The sequence below is a fragment of the Asterias rubens genome, chromosome 15, assembly GCF_902459465.1.
Source record: "Asterias rubens chromosome 15, eAstRub1.3, whole genome shotgun sequence".
Taxonomy (NCBI): domain Eukaryota; kingdom Metazoa; phylum Echinodermata; class Asteroidea; order Forcipulatida; family Asteriidae; genus Asterias; species Asterias rubens.
This window is the reverse complement of record NC_047076.1, coordinates 111179-139177: the sequence shown is the minus strand read 5'-3', so window position 1 is coordinate 139177 and position 27999 is coordinate 111179. Positions and strand designations below refer to the sequence as shown.

Here is a 27999-nt window from a genome sequence, read left to right as displayed (position 1 = left end):
CTTTCACACAGAAATTAAAACAAGACAACTTTTTAAGTCATTCCTTTTAGTGTTTGCCAGTGTGAAATGTATTTTAAAAATAGTAAGAACAACTTCAAATTGAATGGCTTTAAGACATTCAAGTAGACTAAAAAATGCCAGAAAATGTAACAAAAAACGTCTAGGGTTTTTTAAAGAAATTAATTAAAATAAAAAATAACTGTTTCAAGTAATTTTGTTGTTAACTATTAATTGAATACCCCAATCCCACCCACATATTACAGACAACTTTTCTAAATGAAATACTACTTAATCATAAAATAAAACAATTTCGTTTAAACCTATTGTTAAACAACGATGATGTTTTTTTTACATAAACAACCAGGTTACACATGATGTTTACATACATTTCAATCAATCATCTAGTTTACTTTTGAAGTATCACTTAAATCAATCAAACATATTTTTATAATAATGGCACAGTAGTAAAATGCTGCAACCATTAGTTTTAATGAAACACTTTTTGGCTATGAATGGTTTTAATAAAGTAAAGTTATTTCAGCATTTAAACAAAATGAATTTCGAACTTATATCTTCAGTTGGTATAATCAATCAAACAAGTGAATAGGTGCTGTAATCTTCGCTGCCCGGTGTATTAGCCGCAGAAGTTTTACTTGGGGCCAACATCAATGTATAAAATGGGACTTTATGACGAAGATCATTGTACTCAGAAAAGAACTCTAAGCCGTCAGAAAACAAGCCAAGGGTGTGTTCTTCAGCCATTTAACTTTACTGGTTGCAGGCTTTTGAAAGTTTCTTGAAGGGTTTGGTATATAGCTGATATGAGACGATAAAAGTTGCACAAGTTTAGCTCCATGTCTTTATTGATCTTCTTGTAGAAAAAATTAAGATAAGTTTGAGAGCAGTTGACCATGAAAAATGTAAAGAACTGACAACTTTAACCATGCTTTAACTAGCCAACCTCCATGCTTTAACTGGCAGAATATGAGGTGATGGTTAAACACTGCTGTTCTCATCAATTCAGGCAAACTTTAGGAAAGTGTCTCTCTATTCTAAACTTCAATATCTTTCTTATCTTCGTCTACATCAGATTGCTTGTAGTGCTTAAGTGCTCTTGCTGATGGATCATCTGTATATCCACACCATTTTGGCATCCACCTGTATGGAATCCATTTAGCATGACCCTTAAAGTGCTTCTCAAATACCTCACGGTAGAAATAAGATTCTTTGGTTGTTGGAGGGATGAAGGGAAATCTCTTGGGAGAATTCTCTAACATAGCGTCATCCACCTACAGAAAAAAACCCAAGAAAGTAATAATAATTAGTTATTCTAGATAAATGACTCAGATTGTTGTTGATTGGATAAACAGTGAAAACATGAAGCCAGCCAGTCTTACAAAGCTCCAGCTATGTCTTTTATTATCAGCCATTTAAATATTTATGAATAAAGAATATCACCATACCTCTTGGCTGACAAACTCTTGCAGACTCTCGTACCATGATTTCTTAACCGAGGAAACACCGTCACTGAATGCTTCCTTAGGTCTCCAAAGGATCTCTGATGGTAGAAGTCCTGTCCCATCAAACGCCTTCCTGAGAAGGTACTTCTCAATCCCCTGTTGAGGGCGCCTCATACTTGCAGGTAGTGACAGATAGTAGGAGGTAAAGTGATGATCAAGCAGAGGAACACGTAACTCCAAGCTAGACAACAATATCAAAATAATCATAAATAGGATACTTTACTGTGGTGTTTGCATCTGCATCTTATTACTGTGCAAACTCCAATAGACTGGATATCATGCACAGGGTTTCAACTACTGGTACTGTTCGAACTCAAATTTTTTAAATTAACTTTATGCTCTACGCTTTATGTAACTGTCTTGAGCACCATTTTTTGTTGATTTTTGGTGCTACATAAATGTTTTCTGATTGATTGATTGATTGATTGATTGATTGATTGATTGATTGATTAATTGATTGATTGTAGGTTGTAGTCTATAAGGTTTCTATAGTTAGTGACTCCCTGGTGTCAGATTACAGGCTACACAATTGGGCCATTGTTCTTGGCAAAAATTAGTATTTATAGTTTAACCCCTTTGATACTCACCTATGGGCCGCAGTGGTACGATCTGATCTCAATACATCAAAAAGGTACAAATCTTTGAGAAGACGTCGACTTTCAGCGTCTCCTTCTTCAAGAGAGGGTTGCTGATGGAAATAGATATATCCTTGAGCAAGCTCATCAGAACCCTCTCCAGAAAATATCACAACTCTATCCGTTTCTTTCTTGATGTAGCGAGATACCAAGTACATACCTGTAAAAGTAACAGAATATCACAAAATTAACTATCACACAAAATAGTAATGGCCATAAGTTTCGACCCAAGCAGAGTCTTTTTGAAAGGTTAATTGACAACACAACAAGCATTAAAGATAATTTAGTGTAGCATAAGCAGTGAAGTGGAAATACAAGAAAAGAGACAGAGAGAGAGAGAGAGTCAGAAGAAACACGGAAAACACTAACAAGTTCAATATTGGTGCAAATTATTCTCTTGGGAAAAGGCCTGAACAACCACAGCCTCGCTACTACGGGCAGCGTGCCATATTGCCAGCTAACTCTGCATACATCTCTAACCCCTGGGTGGGAAACTCTGATCTGTGTTTTTGATTGGCTACCATTATACACGAAGTGAGAACGTACACCACTAGGAAGGAGGTTGGGACTTCTATCTACGTTTGTTTTTTCAATTTGATGGTTATGATATTGCATCACTTTGATTACCATCTATAAATGTCAGTTATTAAGGATGAAACTTTCTTAGTTGGCTTGAAGACTTTTGTTTGAAACATCGGTTCTAATGGCCATAGTGTACATTATTTTCATCCTATGAAACATCACTTAAAGAGACTCCTATTGAAGTTTCTTATGCAACTCAATATCTTAAATGATCTTGTGGCAATGGAAGTAAAAAAAGTACCCACCAACAGAGGCTCTGATTGTTGTTGTATCCCAACTTTCTAGAGAATAAATAACCTCATCCAGGGCAGCAATTCCTTCCTCTGGTGTGAAAGAAACCTCATGATGTTCACTGCCAATATGCGCTGCAACCTGTTTTAAGAAGAGATCAAGCTATATTAATAGGTGTCATTAATAAGTACTGTTAGTTCACTGCAAGCAGAATGGAAACAAACTAGATACGAATACTACAGATAATAATACTGTTTCACTGCAAGCAGAATGGAAACAAACTAGACACGAATACTACAGATAATAATACTGTTTCACTGCAAGCAGAATGGAAACAAACTAGACATGAATACTACAGATAATAATACTGTTTCACTGCAAGCAGAATGGAAACAAACTAGACACGAATACTACAGATAATAATACTGTTTCACTGCAAGCAGAATGGAAACAAACTAGACACGAATACTACAGATAATAATACTGTTTCACTGCAAGCAGAATGGAAACAAACTAGACACGAATACTACAGATAACAATACTGTTTCACTGCAAGCAGAATGGAAACAAACTAGACACGAATACTACAGATAATAATACTGTTTCACTGCAAGCAGAATGGAAACAAACTAGACACAAATACTACAGATAATAATACTGTTTCATTATAGCATTCCTAACATGATATCAAACAACATACGTTTGAGGGTTTTCTGAGTTTAATTTTTTTTTTAAGGGTTTAATGAAATTCCTGCTTCTGTGTACAGTTGCTTTATACCAGGGCGGCATTTTTATTTGCTTCTTATTTTAGATCTGTAATCTGTAAAGGGCCTTGAGTGCTGTTTAGGCAGATTAGGGCGCTTTGTACATACAGCTGATTATTATTTTTATTACTGCATAATTACAAACAATTGCAATTTAAAAATTTGTTTTACGACCAGCCCCCGCTGCTAGTTACAGTTGAACCGGCTCATACGATAGACCTCTGTTTTACCTTTCTAGCTGCAAGCACATCAGGACTTCCCTCCATTCCAATAGAGTACGTCTGTATAGGGTACTGAAGTCCAGATTCTTTGGCTAACTTGACCACAAGAGCTGCTATCAAACTTGAGTCTAGCCCACCTGAAAACAAATCATATTCAACAAACCAATAAAAAGGTGCATTATTTTAGCTATTCAAAGAAGAGACTGAAAACCCAATTGTACTCAAGAGCATTTTTTTATGGAATAGATTATTTTTCAAAGCGCCTTTGAACATAAATGTGCATACTTAAATTATTTTGATTGATTGATTGATTGATTGATTGATAATCTTTGTGTGAAATAACACACCTTAGTTTTGACAGACAGAATAAAAATACCAGCTGAGGTGCACTAAGAAGATGAGATTAAGTAATAAGAAGTTATAGATCTTACCAGACAAAAGACATCCAAGGTGACGATGAGTCATCAGACGTTTCCGGACTGCATCGGTGACCAAGAGGCGGATATTCTCATGAATATCTTCACCTAGAATTAATATAACAAATAATTGATAATTAACCACAATCTGAATCAACTCAAATAAAAAATTAATTAAAATAAAGGCTGGATACTCTTTTTAAATAAGTGCTTTTTAAATGACTGATGTATTGTTTAAATAACACTTGTTGTCAGTACAATCTTAAACAAACTTCCTTCTAAAGTCATTCATGATCATAAAAGCATAGGGATGTTTGTATAAATATCAAAGCAATGCGAAATATCATCTCAATGACCAATTGTCAGTCATTAACTTGACAGTAAGTTGCAAAATAAATCAGTCATATTATTTACCAAGTTTGACAGCCGCTGGGATGTCTGCCCATTTAGGCTTCTTCTCAAAGGAGTGAAACTCAACTCTCTCGCAAAGTGTTACTTTGCCAGAAGATTCAAGATCATAGCTTTCAACATTTCCAGGAGGAAATGGAATAATTTCAACATCATGGTCTTCATCTCCATGGGCAAGCCCTAACAATCCTGAAACAAATATTGAACATAAAGCAATAATTAGGATTTCGTCATGAGAATAAATGTAAGGAAACTATACTGGTAGCTTCAATGGAGGTTTGTACTAGGACCGTTTGCTAAAATTAATATAATAAACTTCCAAATATCTTTTTGATTTATGCTAAGACTGTTTCTGTATTTACAAAATCATTCCTTGTAACCTGTGCCAGGAGTGTCAAGTTGACAGATATGGCGCGTTACAAAACCTTTATCAGTCTCTTCCAATCTGATCATATTTCAATCTGATCATATTTCAGCTTTTGCTTTAGAAAGAGAGAGAGAGAGAATGATTGAAAACACAATAAACACTAACCTTTTGCCTCAGAGCAGATAGCAAGAAAGCCATCATCCTTCAGGAGTCTGAACATTGGACGAATTCCATATGTGTCTCGACCAAGATAAACCTGTAAATTTGAGGGAAACCTATGTAAATACCAGGTTGCAGGGGATGATGATGATGATGGTGACAATAGTCATCCTTCATTTACACACACTTGCAAAAAAGTGAACAACTGTAAAAGAGTAGAAACAATAAATTAAATATAGTATAAACCACTCAAACAACAACAGGAACGTTATAGTAAGTAAATATTACAATAATATACACAAGTTGTGAAGGAAACACAACAAGTCAAAAGATATGTAAAGTATTCCAATTAACCAATCCAAGCAAACAAGTAACAAGTTAACAAGGATCACACTTGGACACATCTTGCTACTTTCAGCATCTGAAACCTTCTCTGCAACAACATCTAAACACGACTGTTTTTCACTGTGCTTGCTTTTCAGGTAGAGGGTCAGGATTCTGTTTCGGGTTTGTTTCATATCAGCATGATACTTGACCTGCTGCCAATGGTGAATTACACTTGTTAACCCTTACAATGTGCTACATAATTTGGTCTCAGGATTCATAACTTCAATAACAATCTTTCTGAATTTGTTTATGATGATAAGCGCCTTATAAAGTACCTTGTTACGTGCGCCATATATAACTTCAGTATTATTATTAATATGTTTAATAACTTGCCTTCTTGGCAGCTGTGTCTAATAAACAGAAAGCAAAGACACCATCCAGCATTGAGGCTGCATACTCTGCTCCTCCTTGGGCATAGAGGTGAATAATAGCCTCACCATCACATTCAGTCAAATACTGAAAGTTGAACTGTTTCTGCACCTGAAAAGATAAGATTAAATAACATATGGGTAAAATTAAAATTGATATACCACACAATCACTACATTACAGTGGGATAACCTGCAAAGGGGGGGGGGTGCTTACCTCCCCCTTAACTGCCCCGCCCCCACCCAAATAAGATTGAAGAAAAGGAGCAGTGAATGGATTAGAATGTCTTTTTTGCTGTCTGAACTTGGCACCTCAATATGAACATGTCCAGTTCTGCCACTAAATACAAATAAATATTTATCATAGAAATGGAAAGCCCCTTACAGTGCGGTAATTGTAGATTTCTCCGTTGTACAGCACATAGATATGGGGATGGCTCCGGATTCTCATTGGTTGCATGCCAAAGATGTCATCCACGATGACCAATCGATGGAAGGCTAGACAGCAGTTATTGTAGTGATTGATGTTCTCAATACGGAACGAGTCGGGACCTCGATGAGCTATTTTCAATGCACTGTTGCACTGTTTAGAAACATCTTGGTCACAGCCAAAGATTGCCCAAATTCCACACATGATGTATCCTTTGTTGTCTTCTCAAAGAACACTGCAGAGACAAAATAAGATTATTTTATATTTATTGCCAAATTGTAAAAACAGCAAAGATCAGTAAGAAAGGGATGCTAGCACAAGTCAATGCATTGTAAGCACAGGGAGAATGGGGGTGGTTCCGTTTCCAGATTACTATTGTAATAGTTTTGCTGGACATCATTATTTAAATTCCAAGGTAAAAGTTCACAAAACAAATCTATCCTTCAAATCGCTGGGAGTTAGTTTACACAAAACCAATGCAACAAAACAAAATGGAACAACAAGGTCAAACCATGGAGGGAATTCTACCTCCATGGTCAAACAAACAAAGCAAATCTCTGGCACAGCACACCTTTATATTTAGACAAAAAGTAAAACAACAATGAATAAAAATAGAATATTGATTTGTGGTGGCACAAATCTTCTGACTAACTAAATGATTTGATTGTTTATTTTTTATTTTTTAATAATCAACTTTTTATGATAATCTCTTTTTTACTCACATTCAGAACAAATAAACATCTGTTTACTTCAAATGGTTTGAAGGTTATTTCTGTAATTGATGTGTTCTTTTACAAAGAAAAAAATAGGATATGGAAATAAAATTAACTATAAATTAACTGTGTATTTAAATTGTATATATATATATATATAAAAATATATTAAAAAAGTTAATCTATTGACTCATTTTAAACTAATCAATTAATCAAAAACTTGCCACTTAATCAAGTACAACTTTAAAGGAATGCCATTTTGGTGTGTGAAATTCAGAAATACTCAACATTCAAATGAGTTTACTGAGTGTTACTAAGTGTTAGGGGCTAACTGTTGTTTAGCCTTCTTATCATTCACTTTTCAGCATAGATATCAGCACAAGAACTTTTTAAAGATCATAAGTTTGCTCAGAATACAAACAAACACAAACAATTACTTTATAAAGGCCAGCATGGATTATAAAATGCCAGTGTATAAATATTTATACCCTTGTGGTCTAATTCTAGCTCCTAGGGTAGTATGGAGGTATAAATAGATGTACATGAATGTCTAAATAAGGAAACATATGGGAGCTGCTAAATAAAATGTCCTTCCATAGCAGTGCAATAGACCATGCATTAGACTGTAGAGTAGACTCTAATTTATTCCTCCATGAGTAGACGCAGTGTTGTTTTGTGGTGATTGATGCTGACTAAACTAGTGGTGGAAGTTGTTGTCGTTGGAACACTATAAATATATAGCATTTACAAATAAAAAACACTACAAACCTGTCCTGAAAAGAGAGGCAGCCTGAACGTTGATCGTTAAAAAGGATAAATGCTCAGCTTGTGTGTGTATCTCTGCAGACATACAAACAACATAGCATCGCCAAGCGAAAGGAGGGGTGGAAGAAAACAAAATATTGCTGATGAAACAACATGGTGCTCTTGCATGCTAGCCTTTCGTCACACACAGTACGGTGCCCACGTGTGACGCGTTGGGGTCGGGGTCATTTTAACATTGCATATTCATAACTAAAAATATAGACCAATAGGATGTAGCGAGTGTCGTCAAGTGACTCGATTAATTCACAATTTACTTTGCATAATAAAAAGGGTTGCACCCTTCCTCCTATGGTTGCACACTGTGGTGTTGTTATTTATGGGCGTTCTCCCCACGGACCCCCAAACCTGGCTCATCACGAAAGATGAATTTAAATTGCAACCAGCTAATCAATAAAGTAAAATACACGTAATTATACACGTCTTTTCGTTGATTAATTCATGGATGGAGGATATTTCCTTCCTCCGTCCATGTGGTTAGTAATAATTGGCATATGGCGAGCTCAGTCAGTTTTCTCAAAATGTGAGTACATGTAGTACTTTGTTTTAGTAGTTTTAGAAATTTAAAAGTTATATATTTGTAAAACAAAACAGAGTACACAGTTTCGGGTGTTTCTTTTGAAGATCTCTCTCTCGTGTATCATATCTCACCTCAGCAGCCTCAGACAGTTTCCGAATACTAGAAACAAAGGCCGTTTACGAAACGGCGACTTCGGGTTAGGATGGTTACGGCTATGGCAAGATCACGCGCATCTTCGTGTTATTCAACGCAGACGCACTGATATTGTAGCCGTAGCTAGCTGTAGCCGAAGTCGCCGTTTCAACACACTCGCCTACTCGAAAAGCAGACGACGAGCGACGATTGGCTGCGTGATGAAATCCGCTACTTGAGGGCGCCATCCGATCCGACACTTAGGTTAGTGTGAGTAATGAAGCAAAGACAACGACGTCTCCCGATAATTTGGTAAGAAACTTTTTACCTGAAAATGAACAAAATTCGTTAAAATTATGCTTGAACAAATTTGACTTGTACAATTCGGGTTTTGACGAATAGATGAACTCAGGGAAACCATTTACGAAGTTACATGTGTAATTTTAACCATGTTTGGAGATTTGTTCGACGACACTGCTGAGGGAATTTCCCCGACCGTGAAATGTGGTGGTGGTGCCAGCAGCAGCAGCAGTGGTGGTGGGACATCTCTAACGCCGACCACGGCACCGCGATCTAGCTGTGGACTGGCCGGAATTGACAATCGTGGGGCGACGTGCTACATGAATGCTCTGTTACAAACCTTGTTATTTACGCCAGAATTTAGAGGTATGGTATTCGTTTAATAAACAAACAAAGAAATAAACCAACGAACACCACCCAAAACCCCCCAACAAACAAGCTGACAAAATCAAGAAAAACATATTATTCTTTTTAGGAATGTTCCCTGTCCTGACAATGAGTAATGACGATAGTATTTTTAGAAATACTATGGTGGGTAATGATCATCATATGTATGGACAAGGAAGTGGGGGGGGGGGGGGGTAGTTTCTAGAAGTTCTAGAAACTAAGGCTTGGGAGTCTTATAGTGGACAAGTTTCCGGATGGCGCCACCACTTTTTTATTCGAAATGAAATAATATAGTATCTAATTTACCTCAATGAGTTATCCCTTTTTGTAAAAATGAGTGAAAAAGTGTTGGAGCCATACGGAAAGTTATCCCTTATTTATAGCTTCCAGAAGAGTGGAGTAGGGAGGGGGATTTTGTTCCAAGGAGGAAGTAGGGCCATAAACCTAAATATTTACTGTCTTTTGACTTGTTGTGATGCTAGTATATATAATTTTTTGTTTTGTCAGTGGAAGCTTAAACATGTTTACAATACTCTAATCCTTTCAGAGTCATTATTTGCGCTTGGATCATCAGAACTTGGAGAGTTGGTTAAAAAAGATCTTCCAGAGGCAAAGGTGTGTTTTCTTTGTTGTTGAGGGTTTTTGTTTGTATTTGTCTGCTATCTGACTGCCACTTTTTCAGTTTAAAAAAAGAAGGGATAATAGGATACATTTCTTTGGGATAAAAAATAAAGGATACAATTATATTTGGTGTGTAATCGAATTCAGTTACTTTTCCCTTTAATGTAACTGAATGAACTTTCTGAATGTGAAAGATTATCCGTGAAAAGTACAAACTGTAGCACCATCGTTGATCATACCCAGTGAGGCAATAACCAAGTTTTTAAGTTTTACCAATCTTCTTAATAATTGTCTCACCATTAATTTTACAGTTTGACCTTTATTGGGTAGAGGAAGTAGACACACATTGTCTTTAAAAAGTCTTGTTTTGTTTTAGGTGCGGGTTATACCGATTCAGCTTCAGAGATTATTTGGTCGACTCTTACTTCTCGATCAGCAAAGTGCATCCACTAAGGAACTTACTGATAGCTTTGGTTGGCAAAACAATGAGGTAAGTATCCTTTGTACTGTAAGTGCTGTGTGCCGGTGTCATAGGGAAATCTAGCTGTCCCTTGGAGATTCTGTCTTCCATATGGGAAACTAACATGTGCTGAAGGAGGATAAATCAAAAGAGGGCGCTATCAGAGAAGTTTTTACACAGTTCCCGGTATGGAGGGACAGAATATCCGGGGGGGGGGACAAAGGGCCACACCGATATGAAAATTACTCTGTTGAGAAATTGTCACCAACTTAATCACTGCATTTCAATTGGTGAGTTAATCAAAGAAACAAATCTTCCATCATTAAAGCAAAGTATATTTTGTGAAACATTCCACAAAGCTTCTTTAATTTGAGAATACCAATTACTGCCTTGAAACGGAGCAAAGATCGCACAAAGTTTGACATAAACGATGAACTGTTATCATTCATTGCAGCAATTTCAACAACATGATGTACAAGAACTGAATAGGATTCTATTCAGCGCTATTGAGGATTCACTCATAGGAACATCTGGCCAAGAACTTATATCGCATCTTTATCATGGGATTATTGTTAACAAGGTGAGTAGAAAGTGATCAAACCAAGAACTTATATCGCATCTTTATCATGGGAAATTGTTAATAAGGTGAGTAGAAAGTGATCAAAACAAGAACTTATATCGCATCTTTATCATGGGATTATTGTCAACAAGTTGAGTAGAAAGTGATCAAACCAAGAACTTATATCGCATCTTTATCATGGGAAATTGTTAATAAGGTGAGTAGAAAGTGATCAAACCAAGAACTTATATCGCATCTTTATCATGGGATTATTGTCAACAAGGTGAGTAGAAAGTGATCAAAACAAGAACTTATATCGCATCTTTATCATGGGATTATTGTTAACAAGTTGAGTAGAAAGTGATCAAACCAAGAACTTATATCGCATCTTTATCATGGGATTATTGTTAACAAGTTGAGTAGAAAGTGATCAAACCAAGAACTTATATCGCATCTTTATCATGGGATTATTGTCAACAAGTTGAGTAGAAAGTGATCAAACCAAGAACTTATATCGCATCTTTATCATGGGATTATTGTTAACAAGTTGAGTAGAAAGTGATCAAACCAAGAACTTATATCGCATCTTTATCATGGGATTATTGTCAACAAGTTGAGTGGAAAGTGATTTAACCAAGAACTCGGATCTCATCTTTATTACAGGATTAAGATTATAGACAGAAACCCATGCATTTTGTGTTAAAGTAACTATGCTGGACTGATTGCTTGTAAAGAAGGCATAGTTTTGTTGATGTGAAGGATCAGACTACTTACATAATTATAACAACATGTTGTGATTTTCTTTCTGATTTTCTTTCTGATTTGTGTAATAGATTACATGTGAAGAATGTAGAAGAGTCAGTGAAAGGGAGGTGAGGCATCTTTTGATTCTACTTAAGAAATATCTCTTTTTATTTTTTATTTTAATGTTTAAACCATGTTCATTCTTTCAGCTGTGTTTTTTCCTCAGTCAGTTTTTACAAGGGAAATGTTCCAAGTGACCAAATGATAGACTGTTTCTGTTTGCACCAAGCAACCAAACGATTTACTGTGTCTTTTTGCACCAAGCAACCAAATGATAGACTATTTCTGTTTGCACCAAGCAACCAAACGATTTACTGTGTCTTTTTGCACCAAGCAACCACACGATTAACTGTGTCTTTTTGAACCAAGCAACCAAACAATTTACTTTATAACATTTTGCTACTTTGTTACAGGAAGACTTTTTGGATCTGACGTTAGCTGTAGCTTATTACTCTGGGGTACTAGATACTCTGAATACATGTTATGTTGATGTAGAACGAATGGAGGGACAGAATCAATACCACTGCAGTAGTTGCTGCAAATTAGTCAATGCTATCAAGGTAAGTGTTGTAGAGGTCCGTCTAGAAGTTCAATTTGTTTTGATTTGACACAAACTTTGACTAATAACAACCAACAATTTATATTTTTTGATTGCAGAGCGCCAAAATTCGGTCCCTGCCGTCTATTTTGACTGTGTCCTTGCTACGATTCAGCTTTGATTACCAGAAATGTCAACGATACAAGGAAATAGGGAAGTATATCTTCCCACAAGAGATTGACATGACAGACTACTGTGAGAAGGTGATTGTCAAACTGTATCCGGCTATGGCTATGACTGTTGCTAAGAGTGTTACTAAAGATGTGCTATTCTTCAATGGCACACTGATCCAGCCATAGCTGTAGCCATTAATTTGGTTACTGCTTTATTATCTAGAGTTACCCATTGGAACACTGGGTTTTGTTATTGATGTCTCAGCCTGTTGAGATTTAACAGATTTATGGGTCTTGAAATCAAAGCTGTACTTAATGATTAAAATGAGATATATATCTATTGTTTGGGGTTGGATTATGAAAGCCGCCATGGAGTGATAGATATACTAATGTCAATATTAATCTTATACCCTTTGTCTTCTACAGAAAGAAACATCTAAGACTACAGTTTATGAATTGTACTCCGTTTTGATCCATAGTGGAAGTACACATGGTGGACATTATCATGTATACATCAAGGATATAGATGGGCTTGGAACCTGGACAACACCTGTAAGCATTAGTTACTATTATATCAAATTGGCAATGAGCATTCAAGACATTACTAATGTTGAAATGTCTTTGACATCAAAGTCAATTTATACATTGTTATAATTCAGGAGAAGGAAGTGACGGTTCTACACAGTAAACCATCCAAAGATAGAAAAGTTGACTTAATTGAGCTTAATTCACCTTTGGAGCTGCTTGCTACAATGCTGAGAAAACGAGGTGGAGTCCAGCAAAAGATGCATCTTGATAAATTGTGTCAGGTAAGAACCTTTCTTACCTTCATAAAACCCTCTTCAGTATTCCCCGAATTCAAGAAGTTGTCTGTGTAAGGGTTTTATTCAACATTCATAAATACCTCAGACAGTTTTTGCTATTCCTATTAGTGAAGAGCCCGTCCTGTGGGGGTGTTTAAATGGTTGATAATGACCAGCTGGAGCTGTTATAACCAGTTGTTTTTGAATAGCTGAGATGCATATTTCTACGCACTAGAATGCATGTCCAAAAACTGTCTCAGTCATAAAATTGCAAACACAAGTACAGAGCTCAAGGACGTCGGAAAACAAATAAGTTTTACAGAGTTTCTTACTTTATTACACCTTTTGACCAAAAAGGCATTTATGAATGCAAATAAAAGAGTAGTGACTCATTCTTAAACTGCTGTGTAAAACCTTGCAGGGTCGTTGCCGTCCGATGAAGGCCCTCGCCTTCGCACGGCCACGACCCTGCCGATTATAATTGGCAGTTTAAGAACTCATCCCTACCCTTTTATTCCCTTACTAAATATTATTCTTAATAAATCTTGTACCTAATTTATGCTATGTGTAATTTCAATGGATGTAAACAATCACTCGACTTGATAAACCTTTGTAAGTTTTTTTGTGGTGAATAATTTCTGTATTTTTTAGGCCTTAAGTGACGAGACTGGTGTGTCATGGAACAAACGATTCAAGAAAAAATATGGAACTGCAACCAAGGTATTCTGTAATTATTATCTTATTCTACAATTCTTGATTTTGAACCTTATTGATACAAGAATTTAATAATTCAAATTTGAATTCTTTCCAACCTTTCAGTGTTAATTGAAAGTTGTGGCGTATGACTGTCAAATTTAATACTGAAGTGTGTTGCTGATGGTTTCAATTAAATAGTTTTATTGTTATGCAATCTTCTTAGTTCACAAGTTTGTGGTACATGAGCTGCATGTTGGACTTCCTCATACTTTTGAGGTCACATGATTTGCTTTACTTATGTGTTGACCAACAAGGGTCACAATGTCGGACTGATTTCATTAAAATTGTTTCTTGTTTCAGTTTGTGAAAAGTCATCAAGAAGTCTTCTTATTTGACCCTCAAACAAACTCTGTGTCTATGAAGCAGCATTCACAAGAGTTCCCTGTTGCCATGTCAACTGATGAGTCACATCAAAGCGAGGACAATTCTGCATTGAGGGGCAGTTCTTGTTCTGCAGAGCCAACTGCTGGTCCTGAGGCATCAAATGGATTGAACATAGAAGGATTCAAGGAATCACAGAATGTAGAGAATGGGTCTAGACTGAATCCTGATGAAGTGGAAGGCGGAGACGGTGATAGTACTAAGTGCCAGGCTGTGGGCAGACATAGTGATAACAAGAAAATCCCCACCCTGGGGGATCATGATGCCAAGGCAGTTATACAAGGACCAAGAACTGATCATCTTCCATGTCATGAAGAAATTGGGCAAGGGGAGGTTTCAGAACAGTCTGGAAAGGACGCTGACCCTAACCCTAACCAAGTTTGTGAGACTGATGCAGACCCCGACTGCCAAAAATTAACTGACCTAAAGACTTCTCAATCTTCTTGCCATGAAATGCTACAGCAGCCAACTTCAGAAAATAGCACTTTGGGTTCTAAGGGTCAACTGGATACTAAGACACAAACTGTATTCAAAAAGGGAGAAGACATTGATAAGTCTGAAGACCCTGTGGAGGTTGAAAGTAAAAAACACTGGTTTGATTTTAATGATTCCAAGGTGACATCTATTAATGAAAGTTTTGATCTCCCAAGACAGTTTTCAGGCAGGGAAAGTGCCTATATGCTTTTCTACAGAAGAAAGTCAATGGAGAGAACAAAAAAAGGTACATATAGGGAGACACAATTTAAAATTGTGTGCCATTTTACTGACAAATTCCTAAATTACTTGATGACTTGATCTGAAAAGTGTAATATTGTTAATTATTTTTAAGGACAGAAGTTTCTTTTTTGCTGTTGATTTTTATTTTACAGCCGCAGCAAACATCCAACAAGGAATGCCAGAGTGGTTACTGAATGAAGTTCTTGAGGCCAATAAACAGCTCAATAAACAGAGGTTCGTCAATTAGTTTGTCTATCTTAAACTTGTATCAGAAAAATTGGGTGTGATCCCTGGCTACATGGCAGGTGAATGTTGAATGGCTTCTGACTGACACCCCCGCAACAAAGATATTTACAAAATGGGGAGGCCGCGGACATTAAGGCTAGATAGTTCAGTTGGTAGCGGCTGGCAAATTAATCCTGAGGTTGCTGGTTCAAATCCCGCTCTAGTAAATTTGTCTTTGTTCTTCAACTCCAAATTAAGGAGTGTTTTTGTAATCCTTAGGCATGTTGAGTTATTTGTTCATCCTCGCAGGCCATGTTAGACATGCAAACTGTAAAGCATTTATTTATTTCATGTTTGTTTGTTCCAGGGAAGAATATGACAAAGCCATAAACTCTGTACAGATCTCTGTTGTGTACAGTGATTTGTATGAGTACAGGTCGTGTGCTCTCCATAAGAAACCCACTATAGATGTAAGTCCATGCAGGCTTTCTATTGATAGAAGGAGGTCAGTGGCTGATCTTAAGACACTCATAATGAAGGTAAGACAGATATTTGTTTCTCAACAAAATACTTTATATGACTCTATGGGTCATGGTGTGGCTGAGTACAGGTTGTGTGCTCTCCATAAGAAACCCACTATAGATGTAAGTCCATTCAGGCTTTCTATTGATAGGAGGAGGTCAGTGGCTGATCTTAAGACACTCATTATGAAGGTAAGACAAACATTTGTTTCTCTGCAAAATACTATATTTGACTCTTTGAGTCAATGAGATAGTGTGGCTATGTTATCAGCCATTTGGAGGTGATATTTGTGGGCGATTTTACTGGTGTCTTTGACCATCTACCTCCATGTTTTGACTGAGCCATGATTTTGACCAGTGCCTAGATGTGCATTTCCAACAACTAATGTCCTAGGAAACTAAGAGAGGTTTGCGGTCACCATGAGAAAATCTCTTTTGAGTAGTGTTGGTTTGAATGGGTGGTTAACGACCCAACATTTCCATGGGTATGCTGTGATTGTCATCAGGAGAATGCTGGACCCTGTTGCTGGATGCTGCTTATGTACTGCCTTGCCATATGGTGTTACTGTAAACCTCTCTTAGACTTCCAGCATGCAAGGTTTAAAACCGTACTTATTGTCCTAGGTAAGTTGATTCTAATCTTTGGTATTTTGTATTGCTTATGTTTAGGAGCTTGGTGAGTCTATTTTGAATGGTCTGACTGTTCAGAATGTATGTCTACATTCAGCTAAGGTGTTACCTGCCGGCCTACACCTCTACAACTGCTTATCGGGTGATTATTAAGTTATTGTTGGATTCATGATGTGTTTGTTAGTAGCCCTGGCGGCCTTACACTTTCGTTTTGTACTACAGTGACGTCCTGGACATCAGGGTACATTTCTGGGGCGGAAAATTTTCACAGCTTCATAACTCAAATCTTACCTGCAAGAAAGCACAAATTTCAACAGATTCACATTCCATGGCAGCATATGTTTTTCTGCGGTGGGTTTTGATCGTCATATATTCTTCACAAATCCGTAATTTTTATGAAATAATGCAGCTCCCGACGTTAAGGAATTCCCATTTTGTTCGTACTCTCACAGTCTGCCGTGTGTACGCAAGACGCACGACGCGCATGTTTTGAATTGTGTTGTTAACGCTGTGCAGTCAAGATAAGTTGAGCCAGAATTCATGCGTCTAAGCTTGCATCATGCGTCTTGCACGCGAATGTATACGCGTACGCACGACAACAGACAACACTGTGAGAAAACGATCGAAACGGGAATTTTTTAACGTTGGAAGCTGCATTATTTCACAAAAATTACGGATTTGTGAGGAAAATATGAGGACCAAAACCAACCGCAGAAAAATTTATGCCGCCATGGAATGTGAATCTGTTGAAATTAGTGGCTTGTTGCAGGTAAGATTTAAGTTATGCAGCTGTGAAATTTTTCCGCCCCAGAAACGGGCCTCAATAGTTAGGACTCTGTTCCTGTGTACAGAGAAAGAGTCCTATATAGGGCTATGTTGTTAGTTACTAGTTTTTCCTAAATGCAATGCCAATGACAGATTCAATAATATCTACAATGGCAGACTGAGATGCTGGTGGCAGCAGACATATCGGTCCTTTTTGCGGCTCTGAGCATGCGTAGCAGTATTGCATGGGTATGTCTGAGAACCCACACTACTGGCAAGAACTAAGAAGAAGGAGAGTCCAACAGTCTCATATTACTGTTGTTTGTGAGGATGGCTTTTTACATTTCATTGAACTATTGAATAGCATGAGAATAGTAATTGATCTTGAGTGAAGTTATTAGTTTTAAAATTATTACAATTTGAATGACTCAAGGAATTGCTTTGGAAAATGGTCTGCAAGGTTGGCTCAATAAGAATGTATTTTCTTCTTCAATTTAGAAGACAATTCAGCCATCCTTAAAGACATTGGTCTGACTGATGACACACTTATTTTTCTCTGGGATGGGAAGAAAGTGGATGGAATGGAGATAAGAAGTGGAGAGTTATGCGAGCCAATCCTCATCAACTTGACCTATGCTGTGACCAGAGATAACCAGGAAACTGCAGAAATCCAGAAGGGCTTTGCTAAGGATCTGACTATTGGAGAGATGCGTGCTTTGATTAGTGTTGAGACTGAGATACCCCCTATGTTCCTAACAACTAGTAGGGTGGTGTCAAGTGCCGTCTTGATCAGGGAGGAGGAGGATGGTAAGACAGTGGAGGAAATGGGGATGAAGGATGGAGACAGAATTATTGCTGAGTACAAGAGGAGAGGGTGAGTTCAAAGCAACAGATAACCCAACATATATGTATAAAATAATAAATCTGTGAAAACTTAGACTCAATTGGTCATCAAAGTTGCTAGAGAATATTTATAGAAAAACACCCTTGTGTCACAATTTTGTGTGCTTTCATCATCATCATCATGATGCTCTGAATCCATCATGGTGGGGCATAGATCTGCCCAACCAATGCGATCTGATGCGGATAGTTACAGCTGCCATATCTGAAACTCCAAGTCTGCTTCCAGCTGACACACCCAAGGTGTTACGAGATCGATGCCTAATAAAAGTCTTTTGTAATAATTATTTGAGTGAGAAATTACCTCTTTCTCATAAACTCTGTTACTTCGGAGGGAGCCGTTTCTCCAACGTTTTACACTATCAACAGCTCTTCATGACTTATTACCAAGTAAGTTTCTTGCTAACAACTATTTTGAGTAATAAGTGTCTAGTGCCTTTTATCTAAATAATTTGATGATATAATGATATTGTTCTATTGTAGGAAAGCGTCGTCTTTGGCTGCTAATGAAGCGATGCGTCAAAGCCGTCTAGTTCTTGTGACAGTTGAGAATCGCTGTTGTGTAGCACCAGAAGGAACAGAGTTGCCATTGATACAAGTTGAAATTGATAAAGATGTGGTAAATGAACTTTGTTTTAAAAATGTTGGTTAATACTAGATAAAGTTTGTTGTACATTATGTTTATCGTGAAGTTGGTTCTCTTGCATTGGTCTTATTCCTCATAGCGAATAATATTAATGTATTAATTCTGAAATTGTACCTTGACATTTGCTGCCCTCAGACTGTTGCCGAGTTGAAGACCTGCATCTGCTCTCAGTTAAAAGACACAAATAATCAGATAATAACTAGTGAATGTCGGCTCCGTGTTAATGCATACAGTGCAGGACTACAGCCACCATGTAAGTTGAATTTACATTATTACAAACTAATGCTTTAGTTCAGTTATTTGATATATTGAAAAACCCAACCCAAAATCCTTTACCCTCCTAATATTGCCATTATTGAATGTTACTTTAACCAGTTTTCTTTGTCGTTATTTTATTTTTCCAGTACACGAGAGTCTAAAGATAGTTGAGTTTGGAATAAAGTCTGGTACAGAGTTGATCATAGAGAGAGGTGAACCACCCAGGACTAATCAGGTACATTTCCCTTCCTTCAACAGCTCTTTTCACACTCTATTCCCGGGGTTAATAATGGCCGACCTTTTCACACTACGATTGCTTTACCCCCGGTCTGCCCAGGCAAATGGGCATATACCCTGGGGAATATAGCCACCCCTGCTGCGGGGTAGGGGTAAGAGCTACAATCCTGGGGTATTCTTGAAACGTGCAACAGATACCCCATAGCATATGGACACAAAAGTGTGCCTGGGTAAACATGGGGTTAACAAATTCCAAGGGCTTACCCGGGGCTGTATTCCACAAAAAGAAAAGATGCAGTGTGAAAAAGGCTTTCATCTTTAAGTCTATGTGCCCTGACACACACACCAAATTCCCAGGGCTTACCTGGGGCTGTATTCCACAAAGAGAAAAGATGCAGTGTGAAAAAGGCTTTCATCTTTAAGTCTATGTGCCCTGACACACACACCAAATTCCCAGGGCTTACCCGGGGCTGTATTCCACAAAGAGAAAAGATGCAGTGTGAAAAAGGCTTTCATCTTTAAGTCTATGTGCCCTGACACACACACCAAATTCCCAGGGCTTACCCGGGGCTGTATTCCACAAAGAGAAAAGATGCAGTGTGAAAAAGGCTTTCATCTTTAAGTCTATGTGCCCTGACACACACGCCAAATTCCCAGGGCTTACCCGGGGCTGTATTCCACAAAGAGAAAAGATGCAGTGTGAAAAAGGCTTTAATTTTTAAGTCTATGTGCCCTGATACACGCCAAATTACGGGGTACTTTACACAATGTTACAATGCTACCCAGAGGATTTCTTCAGTAGCTAGGATAATTAAATGGTAATAGAAGTAACCCATAAATGTAATCATAAGGGTGTGTGCTGTCACATAATGCGGAATAAGTATTGTTGTATGTCGGCAAACTTTGAGCAAATTAATAACTTTTTTTGGGGGTTGAACAAAGAAATGACTAGAGTGGGATTCGAACCAACGACCTCCGGATTAACGTGCCGGCGCTCTACCAACTGAGCTATCTAGCCCTATATTGGCGGTGTCCCTATTTTGTCAATATCTTTGTTCGGGGGTGCCAGTCAGAAGCCATACAACCGTTAACTAATATTAATTAACTAAATTAATAACTGTGATTAAATTGAAATGTTGCTCCACAGATCACAATCGGCTTTTCAGTTTGTGTCGGAGGAATTCAACAGAACCCAACAGAATTGATGGTTGACAAGAAATCAACAGTGCAAGAGGTAGGACAGACTGATATAGTGGCATACATATAGGGTACTTTTACCGTTTTTAAAATATTGTCAATCATATAGTGAAGATGACTAAAATGAAATATTGTCAACCTTATAGTGAAGATGACTTAAAACCCTCTCCACTTGTATCAATTTATTGACCTCGTTGTCTTCTTTGTTATGAATTTCTTTCTTTTTAAATAATCCATTAAGCCCTATTAATTGTTGTTTTACTTCACTGCTTGTGTGTCACTTAATTACCTGTTCATGTTTGTTGTGTTGTCATTTAGCCTTCAAGAAAGACTATGCTAGGGTCGAAACGTCAGGCCATTAAATATTTTTTGCAATTTTTGTTTTACTAAACAGACTTTGGAAATGGTGGCTGGTATGTCTGGTGTGACTGGTGACCAATGGCATCTACGTAAGACCAATTGGTGTGGAGAACCAACAGAGTTTCTTCAAGACACTGTAAGGGAAATGTTACAATAGTGATACAAAACAGAATGAGTCAAATTATTATTGCCTTTTTGTTTTATCAAGTATCAAATCCCAAGGGAAAATTGACGGGGTGAATTTTAAAATAATTTTGGGTTGAATAAAGACAAAGTTACTTGAGTCTGCAACCCCTGGAATAAAGTGTCAGCGCTCTATCAACTGAGTGATCTAGCTGTAGTGTTGGTGATCTCCCTATTTTGTTAATATTTTTGTTCCGGTGTTCCAGTTGGAAGCCATTCGACTTGTTACTGCCGTGTATCCAGGGATCACACCCACACTAATTATACAACCTGGGAAGTAGCAGCAGATGGATCACCTTAAGGGTTGACAACCTTTTTGTAAACAAAATAAATTCTTTTTTAACTTTCATCTCGGCATAACTTTCATGTGACATAAATAACCAATAACCCCCTGTAACCAATAATCAGTTACTTGCAGGTATGTTCCCCTCAGATTCACGGAGGACTGGGTACTGTTCCATCATCAAACATGCACTCTATTTAGCATTTTGTTGGTTTCTACTCCACTCTTATAGTTTCATGTTCTCCGTTTACAAATCATGATTGAATGCTAACCAAGCCATTTGTCTAACTCTTATTCTTGGAAGAGCTCAACTCTAGACCAAGAGAACATCTTGAATGGTGCCTTGTTGCTCCTTGAGGAGGGTCGTTTACCTCCTAAGGGTTTTATTCGACTACCCATCTGGATTTACCCATCTCCAGATAAGGGTCAAGATTCAACCTCCAATGCTCAGAAGGAGCTGCTCAGTTGGATTAACACGCAGATAATGAGTAGGTTTTTTACTTTGTTTTTATTTGTATTTGGGTTGCTATTTATTTACCTTTTTAACACACCTGTTGCTAGTTCTGTATTCTGGTTGGCTGAAACATGGTCAGAAGTGGTGAACTAATATACAAATATAACATGGTTTGAGGGTGACTAGTCGATTAGCTCTCCGAGGTATTGGAAGTTGACAAACTAGGAGCAAGCTGAAATGACGACTGAAATAAAATGCATTCTGGATAATTTTTTCATGAACTTTTGTTATTTATTTTAATTTCTGCACTTTATGAACACAAAAACTGACTGAATCTGTTATGATTAATTCATAAATACCTCGGACAGTTGCGCTATTCCTATTGGTGAAGAGCGCGTCACGTGGATGTGTATAAACCTGTGTTATGACCAGTAAAAAGTGTTGAAACATGGGTGTGACACGCGAGCTTGCGCCTGTGCGTATAAGACAGTTTCTTCATTCCTATTGGTCTAGAGCATCGGCTGAAACATTTATGCATTTTTTTGCATTTATTTTACTTTTTGACCAAAAAGTGTTGATTTTTTTTACCAAAAAGGTATTGAATGGGAATCAAAGTGTGTTGAATCGGTTTTCAACTAGTGGTTTAAACCGGCCGAGGCCTGGTTCTTAATAATTTACCTCGACTTTGCTTGGTAAAATTATGAAGAACCAGGCCTGTTGGGATTAAACCACTAGTTGAAAACCTCTTTACCACACATTGATTCCCTTATTAATAAACCCAAGGCAGGATACATATGGATCTAGCTCAGCCCATTATTGTTAACGTATTTATTAATGTTTCAGCTGTTAAAAATGATCCACGATCGTAAAGTGCATGCCAAGTAGAATAGCGCCCGGGTATGACGTCGCACAATGGTACTGCGCATGACAAGTAGAATAGCTTCCGGGGAGCTATTCTACTTACATACGCGCTTGGTAGTTAGCAAAATTAACACCTGGCACGTGATGATGAATGGACCAATCAAAACTCGACTCTCGGTCATGAATATGTATGAGGTATAGTAATACATGTATAGGCTAGTGAACTAGACGCGCATCAAGACATAGTTCGTGGAGCAGGCAGTAGACTTATAATTTTTTACTGGTTACAGCGCCCTCTCATAATGTGAACCGTGAACAGCAACTAAAAAACTGAATCCAGGGAAATTAAATGCGTTCCTTTTATTGTTGAATCAGTTTATTTTAATTGCCCATGTGTTAATTGCTCAAGTAAAACCCTGACAAGTGTCTTTCCTTCTTTCACATTTTAGACCGAGGGTTGTTATAAAACACATATGGACTGGCATAAATCGGTAAATAGCGCATGTCTATGGCCTGTGAGTGTCCAGAAGAGGGACCTATTTCCTTGGGAAGTAGGTCCCTCTTTTGGTCACTCAAAGTCCCATGGGGGAATAGACGTGACGTGCATTATTTACCTCATTGTCAGTCAATATGTGTATAATAATGAGGGGGGTATTTCATGGAATGTTTATCTGTAAATATCATTGTAGAAATAAATTTGGGCATATTCCTTCTCATGAGTAACATTCTTCATAAATATCCTCATCCATTTAATTCCTTACAGATTTAATCTTGTCAAATGAGTTGCAAAAGGACAACACTGTTGGAAAGTCACAACATGCTCTGGTAGGGAATGTAGAGCTCTCCCAAGATGCTACCTTAAATGATCTTAAAGTGCAGATCCTAACATTGCCAGGGATGTCTGAAGTAGCTCTACCAGGTCCAGACTTTCTTAGAATACGTCTTATGGATCGAGGACACCTTGGACGGGTACTCAGAGAAAATCACCAGACTCTCAGGTAACATGACTTGTCACTTGTTGTAGACTAGTAATTCCTAACAACCAATATAGCATCATGTCACCTTGGTAAAGAAAGTGGAAATTTAACAGTCTGATAATGGCACATTTCATATGCAAACCAAAAGGAATTTGTAAACATTTGAGTGAAATTAGCTTAGAATATTTCTCATTGCTTTTTAAACACTTTATCATTTTATTTGAAGGAAATTAAAGATTGCAGGTGCCTCTCAAATCGCAGTTCAAATTTTACAACAAGAAGAAAACCTCAGGTATGTAGATATTGTTATTACAAATGTATCTATCGAAGTTTAAAAGGACATTAATAAAATCAAACTTTTATTTTTTAATAAAATAACTACCCCTCACTTTTTTGTTCAGTGTTAGTGCAATAGTTTTAAACATCTGTCGACGTATACCAGAGACACGTACTTACCTCAATGCAGAAGAACTGATATGGGACACTTCTAAAGCAGCATCTCCAGAGAGTTTACGACAAGTTATAGCTGACCATTTCCTTCTTCCAGTGGAGCACACTGCCATCGCTAAACATCTCATTCAAAAATTTGAGTGGCTGGTCATACAACAATCAGTGACGGTAAAGTAATTGATTTCATTTCGGCTGTTTTACTTAAATTCTGAAACTTCTTGTAAAATCAATCTGGAAGGAAAACAAATCTACTGAATCTACAAATCTAACTTAGAAATTAAGTAGCTGAACAGTCTATTGGTTTCATTAAACCAAAATATATTAAGTTAATTTACAAAAATTGCATAATTTATTTCAACTAATCAGGAGAAAAAAACTGGAAAAGGGCGCAACAAGAAGAAAAGAAAAGGAGGAGCCAAGGTGCTTATGGCGAATCTCAAACAAGCTCCATACCACATTAAGGATGGAGATACACTTGGTGTCAAGGTATGCTACTTAAAGTTACTCAAACAGGCATTCATTGTTTTGTATTAAGAATGTGACCTGAGCTCTTGACCACAAAGACTTTACTAGTATCAGGACCCAATTTCATAAAGCCTGTAAGCACACAAATTTGATAAGCACTGAGAAGTGTTGCTTTACAGAAAACAGGTATCCAGCCAAAATTACTTTAAGTCTAGTGTACATTGTTGTGACTCGCAGCACCAGTTGTATACTCCCCAGGGAGCTGAGATGGTTTAGGGATTGAAATATATGGCCCAGTGAACAGGGGTAATATGTCAGCAGCGTTTTGACACTCCCTTCGGGCTGTGATGAAGCGCTATATAAAAATTGATTATTACTATTATTAATGTATGCTAAAAGGTAATGGAATAATTCTTGTTTTTCTGTAAGGATCTGAGGTTTGACTCTTTAAACAAGGATGATTTTACCACAGAGGAGGATGATGATGGGAAGAAGGCATTGGAGAAAGAAGTAGAGGAGAAGAGAAAAAGGTAAATTATTTAACAAATATTAACATTGACACCTTGAAGGCACTGGACACTCAACATAATTGTTAGTATAAAAACTTACTTGGTAAACGAGCAATGGAGAGCTATTGATAGTATGAAACATTGTGAGAAATGGCTCCCTCGCGTAGTTTTTGAGAAATAGGTAATTTCTCACTCAAATACTAAAAGACTTCGGGCCTAAAGTTTTTATGAGGCTTCTAAATGCACACAAATTTGTGCACCAAAGGTGTTTTTTCTTTCAGTATTCTCTTGCAACTTTGATGACCAATTGAGTTCAAATGTTTACAGATTTGTTATTTTATGCATATGTTGAGAATTCAGGTCTTTGACAACTACCAAAGGTGTCCAGTGACTATAATTGATACTTTGTTGCTACTGCACCAGGGGGTGGATTTCACAAAGAGTTAAGACTTGTCTTATCGACTCGTCTTATCTCTTCGTTTTAACTTAGGAATAGCCTTAAGTTTTTAATATCTTTTAGGTCTTGAAAAAAGCTTGAGCTTAATTTGAGCTAAACCTTATCTAAGTTGGCTTGCATTTTGTTTTTGTTAAAATACATGGTTATTTATAATCATTATGAAAAAGAACTGAATATTTGTATTTGATTGCAGGCGGCAAGAGCAAAAGGAGACTGATGCATCCTCAGAAGCTGGAGTTAAGAAGCAGCATCAGAAGAAACCAGAAGTTGGGCTGACCATCCGTGTTGCTAACTTCAGATAGCCTTAGTGAATTGTATCAAACATTCGATTCTGTATTTACTATTAATCTATAAATCAGTTGACATCTCATTGGAGTGTTTTTGTGAGATTCACTTATGTTTTATTATGATAGAAAATTATTTATGGAAAAAAGAATATTGAGTAAAGTAATTGCTGAAGATGCTTGAAACAAACCTCTCCCTGTGCAAGCTTATGCCAAATTATAAATATTATCTTGTTAGTGTAGAAAGTTGCAAACGTTTATACACCTTTTGTAATTTTCAAATCTGTTTTGTGATTAAAAGCCATTAACAAGAATTTAAAAAGAAATTGACTCTGAAACACTCACTAATGCTATAGGTTTTCTTGCTAAACTTGTTCAGTGCCAATAAACAATATTTGTACTGGTTATCTTTCCTCTTTTCCTGATAAATATCATTGTAGCTTTACCAGTATCATGAATAAAAGGTTGTTTGTTTTTAACTTGGGCTACAGCTGCCATGTTATATGTTTTAACAATGGACCAATGGTTAATTTAGATAACAATCTATTTTGATTTTATTGATTTACCTTCTAATCAATTTACAATAACTGTCACTTCAAGGAAGATGATATCAACATGAATCCTTTAATTCCAAATACATAATAAGCAATTACTGCCCAGAAAAAAAAAGATACTAGGCAGTGGACACTATTGGTAATTACTCAAAATAATTATTGGCATAAAACCTTACTTGGTGACTAGTAATGGGGAGAGGTTGGTAGTATAAAATATTGTCAGAAACGGCTCCCTCTGAAGTGACATAGTTTTCGAGAAAGAAGTAATTTTCCACGAATTTGATTTCGAGACCTCAGATTTTGAATTTGAGGTCTCGAAATCAACCATCTAAAAGCACACAACTTTGTGTAACAAGGGTGATTTTTTTCTTTCATTATTATCTCGCAACTTTGACGACCAATTGAGCTCAAATTTTCACAGGTTTGTTATTTATGCATATGTTGAGATACAGCAAGTGAGAAGACTGGTCTTTGACAATTACCAACAGTGTCCAGTGTCTCTAAAATATTCTATGATCACTCTTGCAAATACTATACTGACAGAATTACGATAGGAGAATTGAATAAAGATCTCGCATAACAAAAATCACTTCTATTGCCTTAAATAAGAAATGTTTTAAAATAAAATCAAGACATTGTGTCAGTCCTGTTTTAACACAGACAACCTATTGACTGGATTGTGAAGTTAGGATTATTTAAGGACCACATTATCTGTGACCTTTTTTTTCTCTTCACAACAAGCCCGAGTGTTTCTGGGAAACAGGATGCAAATTCTTAAAAAACGCACCAAAACCCATAGAACCAAAACAAGCAAACAAACAAATAAACACTCCCAAGAGTGTTTTGCTTTATTTCATGATAATAATATTGTTGCAAAAGAGATGGAAATGAAAGTATATCTAATATTTGGTGCATCACAAAATGTATACAAGAATCAAAGGAAACGTTTTGATACATTTTGTAGTAATTTGTAATACCAAGGCAAACATCTTCAAGCATCCAGATGATGTTAATTATGTTCTTTATGTATTTCATAAATGTATTTTTCTAACTGTTGTGTATGACGGTGTACATTTCTATAAAATGTTGATTACAACCCTTCCTCAATGATTACAGTATAATAAAACACAATGTACTTATTATATTTCTACCGTGAACCACTTTTGTTGGTTGTTGTGTGCTTCCCAAACAATTAAGACTGAAAGGGTGAAAAACAAAAAACAAAAAAAAGTCAAAATATAAGAGCATAAAAGAAAAACTTTTTTTTAAAGTAATTTTGTTCACCAACTGCAATGCCTTTGTTATCAAAATGCTTTACAGAATGAAAATAATAAAAGTCAGTTATTTCCACAGATGAGACAAATTTTTTTCGGTTGTTTTTTTAAGTTTTTTAAACGTACAACCGACAATTAAAAGAAATACTCGGAAATTGTGTCAATCATTTGTTGGTTATTTAAATAAGCCCCAGTCCAATTTAGATTACAGTTCTTGATTGGTCAAAATTCAATGTAGGCGGTACCTTTGCCATAGGTTGGCCATTCAGACAGCGAGAAATCCGATTTAACTGTCAATCATAGTCACGTGGTACTAGCACGTGGGTAGGGCGAGAA

At 36.9% G+C, this 27999-nt stretch overlaps 2 protein-coding genes across 2 annotated transcripts; one reads left to right on the top strand and one right to left on the bottom strand.

The window, feature by feature from the left end:
• Positions 1 to 178: 178 nt before the first annotated feature.
• Positions 179 to 8139, bottom strand: LOC117300003 (asparagine synthetase [glutamine-hydrolyzing]-like). The gene is made up of 11 exons (XM_033783645.1): positions 7969 to 8139; positions 6443 to 6722; positions 6024 to 6170; positions 5310 to 5400; positions 4784 to 4966; positions 4385 to 4477; positions 3963 to 4090; positions 2983 to 3109; positions 2108 to 2315; positions 1464 to 1701; positions 179 to 1289 (listed from the first exon to the last, which is right to left on the bottom strand). Exons 2-11 carry the CDS (start codon positions 6689 to 6691, stop codon positions 1053 to 1055), a joined length of 1701 nt encoding a protein of 566 aa, XP_033639536.1. The 5' UTR covers positions 6692 to 6722; positions 7969 to 8139; the 3' UTR covers positions 179 to 1052.
• An 818-nt stretch (positions 8140 to 8957) lies between these two features.
• Positions 8958 to 26566, top strand: LOC117300013 (ubiquitin carboxyl-terminal hydrolase 40-like). The gene is made up of 27 exons (XM_033783665.1): positions 8958 to 9340; positions 9909 to 9976; positions 10359 to 10472; positions 10897 to 11022; positions 11835 to 11873; positions 12219 to 12365; positions 12463 to 12606; positions 12943 to 13068; positions 13176 to 13325; positions 13971 to 14039; positions 14376 to 15177; positions 15326 to 15407; positions 15766 to 15937; positions 16589 to 16691; positions 17813 to 18188; positions 18698 to 18833; positions 18996 to 19113; positions 19265 to 19353; positions 20503 to 20589; positions 20947 to 21048; positions 21683 to 21866; positions 23457 to 23691; positions 23897 to 23962; positions 24072 to 24288; positions 24487 to 24606; positions 25015 to 25115; positions 25745 to 26566. Exons 1-27 carry the CDS (start codon positions 9124 to 9126, stop codon positions 25851 to 25853), a joined length of 4299 nt encoding a protein of 1432 aa, XP_033639556.1. The 5' UTR covers positions 8958 to 9123; the 3' UTR covers positions 25854 to 26566.
• Positions 26567 to 27999: the final 1433 nt, after the last annotated feature.

Bases quoted from the DNA above. Each gene is read 5' to 3' on its own strand.
- LOC117300003 (XM_033783645.1), bottom strand. From the start codon at position 6,691: ATGTGTGGAATTTGGGCAATCTTTGGCTGTGACCAAGATGTTTCTAAA. The intron at 5,401-6,023 runs GCAAGTTATTAA...TCAAATTTACAG, and splicing joins TAGACACAGCTGCCAAGAAG to GTTTATCTTGGTCGAGACAC. The intron at 3,110-3,962 runs GTAAAACAGAGG...TTCTTAAAACAG, and splicing joins ATGTGCTTGCAGCTAGAAAG to GTTGCAGCGCATATTGGCAG.
- LOC117300013 (XM_033783665.1), top strand. From the start codon at position 9,124: ATGTTTGGAGATTTGTTCGACGACACTGCTGAGGGAATTTCCCCGACC. The intron at 14,040-14,375 runs GTATTCTGTAAT...TTCTTGTTTCAG, and splicing joins AATATGGAACTGCAACCAAG to TTTGTGAAAAGTCATCAAGA. The intron at 15,178-15,325 runs GTACATATAGGG...TTTATTTTACAG, and splicing joins AATGGAGAGAACAAAAAAAG to CCGCAGCAAACATCCAACAA.